Source organism: Aptenodytes forsteri, unplaced genomic scaffold, assembly GCF_000699145.1.
Source record: "Aptenodytes forsteri isolate BGI_AS27 unplaced genomic scaffold, ASM69914v1 Scaffold278, whole genome shotgun sequence".
Classification (NCBI taxonomy): domain Eukaryota; kingdom Metazoa; phylum Chordata; class Aves; order Sphenisciformes; family Spheniscidae; genus Aptenodytes; species Aptenodytes forsteri.
Genome location: NW_008795907.1, coordinates 253,576 through 263,360, shown reverse-complemented (window position 1 = coordinate 263,360; position 9,785 = coordinate 253,576). Strand labels below are relative to the sequence as shown.

The 9,785-nt window shown below is 42.2% G+C and overlaps 1 protein-coding gene across 3 annotated transcripts in view; it reads left to right on the top strand.

Moving 5' to 3' along the window:
* The first annotated feature begins 9 nt into the window (after positions 1 to 9).
* TSC22D2 (TSC22 domain family member 2) overlaps positions 10 to 9,785 on the top strand; it is a 31,091-nt gene continuing 21,315 nt past the window's right edge. For all 3 annotated transcript variants that reach the window (XM_009284259.2, XM_009284258.2, XM_009284260.2), the window contains exon 1: positions 10 to 2,018. In XM_009284259.2, coding sequence (XP_009282534.1) covers positions 25 to 2,018 — 1,994 coding nt within the window. In that variant the 5' untranslated portion in view covers positions 10 to 24. The remainder of the gene's footprint in view (positions 2,019 to 9,785) is intronic.

Sequence of the window (9,785 nt, the reverse complement as noted above, 5' to 3'; positions counted from 1 at the left end):
GGAGCCCCTCCCCGCGGAGGAAATATGTCCAAGATGCCGGCCAAGAAGAAGAGCTGCTTCCAAATCACCAGCGTGACCACGGCTCAGGTGGCCAGCAGCATCACTGAGGACACTGAGAGTCTGGACGACCCGGATGAGTCCCGCACTGAGGATGTGTCTTCTGAAATCTTTGATGTTTCCCGAGCTACCGACTACGGCCCCGAGGATGTCTGCGAGCGGAGCTCCTCTGAAGAGACTCTCAACAACGTGGGCGAGGCCGAAACTCCTGGCAGCGTTTCTCCCAACCTCCTTCTGGACGGGCAGCTGGCTGTGGCTGCTGGTGGGGTGGCTGCGGCTCCGCCAGCTGTGGCCCCCAATGGGGGGGCTGTGCCCAAGAGCTCTGCTGTGCCCCTGCCAGCTGCTGCCCCTGGCACTGCTGGGGCAGGAGGCAGCAGTGCTCAAACCGCCTTGCCTTCCACAGGGCCTTCTGCATCTGCTGCTCCTGGGATGATGTCTCAGACAGTGGCTGCTGTGTGCAGCTCACGCTTCAGGGTGATCAAGCTGGACCACGGTACAGGGGAACCCTACAGGCGAGGACGATGGACGTGTATGGAATATTATGACCGGGACTCGGATGGTGGTGGTGTCCTGGGCAGGACTGGAGATTGCATTCGGCACAGCAGCACCTTCGAGCAGGCTGCTCAAGAGAGGGACAGTGGCCTCGGTGCCACAGGAGGTTCCGTCGTGGTCTCGGCTGTGCCAGCATCGGCCCATGGCCCTGATTCTATAGCTGACAGTTCTCTGACTGCTGTGTCACAGCTGCTCCAGACAGAGAAAATGAACCAGTCCTCTCTACAGCAACCTAATTTTGTCATTGGGCAACAACAGCAGCCGCAACAACCCATAGGTGGGGCCATGCCTCAAAGTACTGCTCAGCCTATATTTTCTGGGGCTTCGGTAGCAAATCAGCAGATGATGGTGCCACAGCAATCGCAGCCACAGGTAAATACGCAGGGTGTTGCGCAGGCTGGACCCAACGGGAAAGGCATGGCACCTCCAAATGTGACAATAGGGCAGCCGAGCATTCCTGTGGCACAGCAGCAGGTGCAGCAGACAAACATACCAGTGACTCAGCCTCAACAATTTGCTTATTCGCAGTCCCAGATTCCACCAGTGCATCTACTGCCGACGCAACCTTCTGGTCAGACCGAATACATGCAGCACATGACAATTATGCAGTCTCAAGGAGCTATTCAACAGGCTACTACAGGCTCTGTTCCAAGTACTGTGGCTTCCAGCCTTCCTGTGGGGCAGGTGACCGGCCAAAGTCCCTCACCTGTGGGAGCGCCAGTGATGGGGGTGTCAGCACAGCCTGGCGAAGCAGTCGGACAGGGATCAGGATTAATGCAGAGTGGCCAGACACAAGCTAGTCAGACTGCAATTCCGCAACCAGGAGGTGTGGTGCAGCAAGGCATTGGACATACAGGGGTTGTGCAACAGAAATCTGTGACTCAGCATCAAATGGGTGGAAGCAGTCAAGTGTCTGGAATGCCTGGTGCTCCCCATGCTGTGGTCTCTGGAGTTCAGAACGTGCCTGCAGTTGTGCCCGGTACAAGTGTGCCTAGTGTGTCTACCACCACTTCTGTTACTATGCCAAATGTCCCTGTTACGCTGGTCCAGTCCCAGCTGACTAGCCACACTTCTGTCAGCAGAAGTACTGGTGTTGTCCAGCCACCACACGTCGGACACTCGTTAATGCAAGGCACACCTAATGTACCTGCAAATCTGCCACAGTCAAACCTCGGACAGTTTCAGACTCAAGCTCAATCCTTAGTAGGCCAGATTGATGATACTAGAAGAAAATCGGAACCCCTACCTCAGCCACCACTTTCTCTTATAGCTGAAAATAAACCTCTTGTGAAACCTCCCATTCCAGACACTCTAGCAAATCCTCTTCAGTTACCTGCAAGTACTCCTATGAACAGTCTTGCCAGCTCTGTGTTTGGCATATCTATTCCTGTTGATGGTGATGAAGACAGGTATGAATTATTTTATAACACCATAAAAATACCTTTTCTGAAGGGAAGAAAAAACCCAAACAACTTTCAAGTTATTGCAAGTGGGTTTTGTAAGTTCGTATTTTCAGAAAGTCATACTGAAATTTACCTGGGCTACTTTTTTTTTTTTTTTTTTTAAGAATACAAAACATAGCGAAGTGTTTAGGCAAGTAGTGAACTGTACTTATTCTTCTCAGGCTGTAAGTGATTACTTTTCTCTCAAAACAGGGCCGACAGTAGCCTGAAAGCTGGTTAATGCACAAATAATGTGACCTCTTCCGAATCAAATACTGAAAACTGTCCTTCTGCACCTAATTGCTCAGTATGCGAGGAAGTCTGTTCTCTCCTTTCCCCTGAACACATCGTAAAACATTGGAATGACAGCCAGGTTAAAATAGGTTTATCAACACCACTATATTGCAGTGTTGTTAAAAATAGAAGTGTAGTGCTCTCTTAGGGCCGTCAGGTGAGGTATCTTGGAAAACTTAAGGGCTTACAACACAGATTCTTGATTTCTATCCTGCTGTTGAATTTGCGCTTTATAGTATCAGTAAGGAAAGTACTTGCATCGGGATATGAATTTGTATGCCATAACATAGTGAAAGCTTTACAGATAATGGTCTTCTGCGTTGAATAAAAAGGATGCCACTTACTTGAGCAAAGTTGTAGACACAGTGGGAAGTACAACCTTACAATGAGTTTTCTTTATAGGAAAGTAATTTGGAACTACTAGTTGTAACAAAGGTGTGTAGTATGAGCAGACTCATCAGAGGACCTGAGAGAGGAAGCATGTATGTGACTTCTATGCCCATAGACTTGTCAAATTACTCTGAAGGGTAGCGTGATGGCTAAAACTGTTCTTAATTGACTTCTTTGAGAGAAGACTTTCAGGGAAAGCAGTGTTTGAGCACTGAATTAATGTCGTTAACGTGTACTGTTGGGATTACTGCAATTTGGAGGAATAAAGTGCATGTGGGTTATATGTATTTGTATTTTCAAAAATAGGAGTAACACCATTATGAGAAGGTCTGATGTGCTGAATTATCCTGTAAGCCACCTCTCACCCTGGGAGAATACCAGACTTTAAGATAACACAGTCAGTGTTGCTCAGGGCGCCTCTTAGTAAAGCTGCTGTGTATGTGGGGGTAGGGTGTAGTGGGTGGAGAAGGTGCCTCAAAGACAAATCAGTGTTCAGAGAGTTAAATCTGCAGTATTGCAGGCCTTGTGCTCACTGGAGCTTTGGCTAACGCTGCTGCTGCGTTTGATATAGTAACTCTGCTAAAGCCTTTATGCAAGCAAAAGCCGTGTTGTAGAGAGTTGTGCTAGTTCTGATTAAAGTGGTAAAGGACTTGAAAGAAAAAGTTAAATAGTTAAAATTTTCTAGCAGTTGTGCCTACCTTAAGAGGATTGCTGACCCAGCTGACAAACTCTTTGTGCAAATAAGGTTAGATTTCAAGCTGGTAGGGTTTTTTTCGTAGCTCAGTATATTATCAGAAGATTATTTGTCTTGTGTTTAATCATTCAAATGATTAAGAAGTCAGAAAGAAAGGAATGTATTTTGCATTCGTTTTGCATAGCTTCTAATACTTAATATTTATATAAATCGTAGTAACAGGCATGATTATCTGTGACAAATGAATCACTTTATATAACGATAGGGAGAAACTTGTCCTACTTATTCAAACCTGTAGGCTGCTAACTTTGTGTTGCATGCCAGTGAGACAGTTTTTGTTACTCTTACCCTGAACAGTGATTTTTAAAGTTATTTCCATACTTTCGTCTTTGAACTTGAGCCACCTTGCAGCATTGCTTTACATGTTGTTCGTTTCTAAAGAAACTTTTCCAGAAACTTGGCGATGAGAACTACGAGTAAGAAATAGGAATGGACTCTTAAATGCAGAGCGCTCTTTTTTACGTGCCACATTATGGCGTTCAGTAGAGAAACTAACTTGTGGTTATCTGAAAAGAAATGCATACTTCTCAGTTGTCCGTTTCTGCACTGGGTGATAAAACCTTGTCATTTGCTGAAGTGGTACACTGAGCAAGGAGCTATATGGTATGTGAGAGTCTCTACGGGCTTGGAATAGCTTTCTTTAGTGGTGATACTGATAAGCAAGAAAAGCTTACTTTAAACAGGCCTAAACTTCGTACAAAGTAGGAGATACAGAGCTAATAGATCTAAGTTTATTCTTTGCTCCCCTCAAACAGTATCCTGACTTCCACTGGTTTCAGACTGAGAAAGGAGAAAATAAAAACCTAGCAGCTTGTTAAGGCTGTTTTACCACTTTGTTTTTATTTGCTTTACTCACTGAGAAGGCTTTATTATAAAACTGTCTCCTGCCTGTCTGCTGTTCTCTTCTTGCTTCTGCTTTTTTTCCCTCTTTTCAGCCATTTAAATTATGCCACTACTCCCATGGGCTTATGCCCAGCTGCTTTATCTACTGAAATCAGTGGTGAAATAGTCAATGAAGACCTTCAAGTGTCATTAATAGGCTGAGGATTGACACTCTGATAAAACTAATAGGGCGCAAAGGGAGTTCACACATCATGAGTCACTGTTTCAGGCTGCCTGCAGGTTCAGGAAGTTAATGCTTGGTTTTGTTTAGAGAGTTTACTTTGTGATCATAAGAGCTAGAAATTTATGGAGAGTGTTTTTCTCTTTTATCTTAATATTAATGTGTAACATACCCAGGAAGCAGGGGGTCAATGTGTCAGCAGGTATCTACATTTCTTCTGACACCTTCAACATGAGTCACTGTTTCAGGCTGCCTGCAGGTTCAGGAAGTTAATGCTTGGTTTTGTTTAGAGAGTTTACTTTGTGATCATAAGAGCTAGAAATTTATGGAGAGTGTTTTTCTCTTTTATCTTAATATTAATGTGTAACATACCCAGGAAGCAGGGGGTCAATGTGTCAGCAGGTATCTACATTTCTTCTGACACCTTCAATTATATTTAAATATTTGTACATACTTGAAACTTGTGTAGATCATTCTCTTATAGTCATCTTCTAAAACAGTGATTCATCAAGGAATACTGTGTAGCTCTAAGTATCCTGGATTTATCTAGTAAGTCATTCACCATTCTGAATATGAAGAGGAACTCCTTTAAAGGTAAAATAGTTTAGGATGGGGATTCTTTGAAAACAGAATGTGAGAAATACAGTAAGTACGAGACAGAGAGGTCTGATGTAAAAAGCTGGTCAGTTCCCATCTTTCTGCAAAAAGTTCTTTGTATTATTCCTGTCTTATGGTCTGCTGTTTTAAATCAAACTACATCTAAGATAGTTAGAGGTGGAGGTGTAAGGTTATATAGCCTGATATATAGATGGATAATATACAACTATGTATCTATAGATGTAGAACTGACTTTTTTGCAAGACATTGCCTGAAAACCTTTAATTTCCTGTTCTGATAGTCCAGTATACTTTTACAGTAGTCTAGGCAAAACTGTGGTTTCTTGCATTGATCTGATGAATAATGAGGAATCAATTAATCAAGAAATCTTATCTGGAGGGGAAGAGAGGGGGGGTAGGTGGTCCAAAAGAATAAAAAAAAAAAAAAAAAAAAAAAAAAAAAAAAAAAAAAAAGAAAAAAGCCTTTGGCATGTCACAACCTTCCTTTAAAAAGCAAGGCTGTTTTTTTCAGTTGATGTGTCTAAATTGCTAGGCTCTTTTTAAGAGAAATATATTCTGTGGAAGTTATGAAAGATCTACAGCCTAACATAGTCTTACTTTCTTTTCCTCTCTAAATGTGGCTACAAGTAGAATAAACTGCAACAGTATTCAAGGATGGAGGAAATAGTACTCTTATTGAGGCAGATGTGAATATTGCAGTCCACTTTGAATTTAGAGTCTGACAAATACTATAAAAACACAAGTAGAACTGGATCTCAAAATTCCCCTGACTCTTCATTTGCTCGACTTTAGCAGCAGTACTAATTATTTTGGATGAAGGGCAGTCAGAGTACCTGAGAGGATTTCAGGATCAGTGTATGTCAGTTTCTCCACTCACCTTTATGCCCATGTATACACAAATTTGTAGTTGACAAGCATAATATTCCAGCTGGCTTAATAACTTTATTTTGGCTCTTGGGGGAAAAGAAATATGTTGCCTCTGTTAAAAGAATGTGACTGAGAAAGCTTGTTCAAACCTCCTACATGTTTGGCAGACTTTTGGGGCAAAATATTACTAGGCATGTTGGAAAAGGAGCAGAGTATAGATCATTTTCCAGAGATAGCTGACCAGCTTGAACTGTGCAGGCTGTATTCCAGGAACGCTAATGAATGGCTGCAATTGTGAACTGTCAACTACAGCAGCTAAACTGTTGAAAACCTGATTGTGCAGACCTCTTCACAGCATATATCTCTCTGCTCAGCTAAATCACATATTTGTATAGTGTACTAACTTGATAAAACTGAGCTCTTGAGACCATGTTCATAATATAAGGACAAAACTGGGCATGGGCATTAATGTAACTTCGATAAGGGTTTCCTTATGTATTGCCCTAGATGCATATTTTATTGTACTCCTAAAGAAAAAAGAAAATAGTCTGCAAATACGTACCAGTAAGCAATACTTGAATTGCATTATTGTTGAATACTGTCCCTTTCTTCACTTTGCTTGTAAACTTACTAGAGATTTGAACTCTACTGCAGCTGCAGACTTGAATGTTTTCAGCTCTCCTCCTGAGGGGTTGTGTTTACGAGTGTTTGTAGAAGCAGGTAAGAATGAAACATGGACAGACATGCTCCAGTCATGAGTGCCTTCAGTTCGACGGCCAGAACTTACAGCAGTTGAAAAACGGTTGAGATAGGACTTCTGAGGTGAACATTACAGTTGCTGATACCAAATGATGGTTAATACAAACAAAACTCTAGTTAGTTGTGTTCACTTTTTGCTGTACTTTCTATAACAAAAATTACACAAGGGAACTCCAGCACCACACCAGTTTCTAGATTATGGAAAAGCTATCCTGCCATGTATTCAGTTTTTGAGTGTTACAAGATATCTAAACAGAAGAATGTGGTTGTTCATTTGACAGCGCTGTTTCCCAGTTTAAACATTCAAATGCCTTTGTTAAGGAGGAGTCAATATGTTCTTAAAATTAATGAGCTATAAGTGTTTCAGATGAGATAGTTATTAAAAGGAGGAAAGGGGGAAAATACTTGAAAGAAATTCAAAGTGAAACAGTTCAACTTGTTTTAAAGACTGTAGTGTACCAGCTCTGACATAAATGGTTCTCTGTACCTCATACTCCTAAGGATTCTGCTCAGCTGCTGTGGGTTAATTTTTTTCTGCTCCCCTATAGAAGAGTGCGAGTGTTCCATAGTCAGCTTATTTCTGAATGCTGTCTTGTATGCTAGAAATAACAGCATATGTTTCATGGAAGCTTTTTTAAACTTCTTTTTAAAAGCTGAATATTTAAGTATTTAGGGTTTTTGAGCAGGCAGGACTACCAAACTGCTATCAAACTACTGAAGAGCTGAAATTTCTCTGACGCTGTGTATTTTTACAGGAGGTGCTGATAATCTCTTATGACTTCAGGTGACACTACAGTAGAAAGGAATTATTCCCTGTTACTGTACTGGGTATTGGAATATCAGCCTGTTGCATGTTGAGGCTATATATTTATTTTTCAGTTTTAAACCTGGTGATTAGCAGCTTCTGTTACTCACAGAAAATGCAAACCTTGTTTGTGCTTTCTGTGTGTTGGCAAAGATTCCAAAAGAAACTTCTGTGAGATGACTCCTGTTAAAGTACAACTGGTTTAGTTCTGGTACATAAATCTAGATTGTCAGCCACAGGTGTCTGCTTTTATTCCTATATTTGACAAAGTATAAAGATAGAAGTATTTATAGTAACTGCTAAAGCTACTGTCTTCTGAGAAGGTTCTCCAGACATAAAAGGTCACTTGAAGTGCAGTGTAAGGTTGTATCTTCGTTCCTCTTCTTGAAAATTCGTCTGTCTTTAAACTTCATGCTTCATAAATACAAATGTGTACTGAGTGCTAGTAAATTCTTTGCATTATGGGATAATCTATTTTTATTCATGCAGGGTAGGTGAGTTACTCAGCCACATGAAGGACAGCTGGATGCTTGTCTTAATTTTGTTTTGCATGACAAAAAAATTATTCCGGGAGTTTTTTTGTATATATCTCTTCTCCCTTTGAAGCTAGGAGTGATGTCTTTGTATCATGACAGCTTGCTTGAATGCTTTTAACAGTGCAGAGAGAAGGTAGAAATACTAATTAGTACCATAGAGAGGTGTTGGCTGTCTATCACAATGGCAACTGGCATGTTTGTCTACTACTCATTAAAGACTGCAAACTGAGATAGGGATCTATGTCAATAGCAGAAACCAGTCACAGAATCACAGGCTGGTTGAGGTTGGATGGGACCTCTGGAGGTCGTCATCTCCAACCCCCTGCTCAAGCAGGGCCACCCAGAGTTGCCCAGGACCACGTCCAGATGGCTTTTGAGTATCTCCAAGGATGGAGACTCCACCACCTCCCTGGGCAGCCTGTGCCAGTGCTCTGTCACCCTCACAGTGACAAAGTGTTTCCTGATGTTCAGAGGGAACCTCCTGTGTGTCAGTTTGTGCCCATCGCCTCTGGTCCTGTCACTGGGCACCACTGGAAAGAGCCTGGCTCCTTCCTCTTTGCACCCTCCCTGCAGGTGTTTATATACACTGATGAGACCCCCCTGAGCCTTCTCATCTGCAGGCTGAACAGTCCCAGCTCTCTCAGCCTTTCCTCATAGGAGAGATGCTTTCTTGTCCCTTCACCATTCTCGTGGCCCTTTGTTGGACTCTCTCCAGTATGTCCGTGTCTCTCTTGTACTGGGGAGCCCAGCAGTGGACACAGTCCCCCAGGTGTGGCCTCACCAGTGCTGAGTAGAGGGGAAGGATCACCTCCCTCGACCTGTTGGCCATACTTCGCCTAATGCAGCCCAGGATACCATCACCTTCTTTGCAGCAAGGGCACAGTCCTTACTCTTTTATTTCTCGGCGGGGATGAGTGTGGTATGTATGTGAGGTGGCAGTGGAGAAGTGTAGAATGGTTAAGAAATGAGATACTGGTTTCAGTGAAGTGTCTGAAGATTTTGTATCTGTCTAGAGCAGGTTTAACTTGTCTGGTTTATTGGAGGATGGGGTGATAAAAAATGAGGGTTAAAAAAACCCTGCTTGCTTCTCTGTCAAGTTATTTCAGATATTTTTGTAGGGAATGTCTCCTATGTAGAACACTGTATGGTGGGACCATAAATACCTTGACCAACCCTACAAATGCCTTTTTAAAAATACTGTTTCTTTAAGCCAAGCGATAAGCTCTCATACTGACAGTGCTTTAGTTAGAACTTCAGCTGAGTGCAGTCTGGCGTGAAACTTGAAGAGTTGTAAAGAACTTGTAAATGGTGTGGAAAGGTAGACAAATACATTTATAATAGACTATGTAATAAACCATGCCATACATAGTCTAGGTTCTAATATCTTTTTTAAAAGCTAAGTAATTTAAAATGTTTCCTAATAGATGCTTTCTTGACCAATGTTAACGTAAGTGAGGACAGGTGGGATTTGGCTGTCTGCTTGAATCTGTTTTCTCCACTTGCTTTTTTCCCCACAGATACTGAAATATTTTGTTGTCAAAAAACCCAGGAATCACTTGTATTTATAGATAAATATCTGAAACTGCTGTACTGCAACTTACTGGGGGGGGGATCTCATTTTTGGGCTGTTTTCTTTGAAGATGAATACT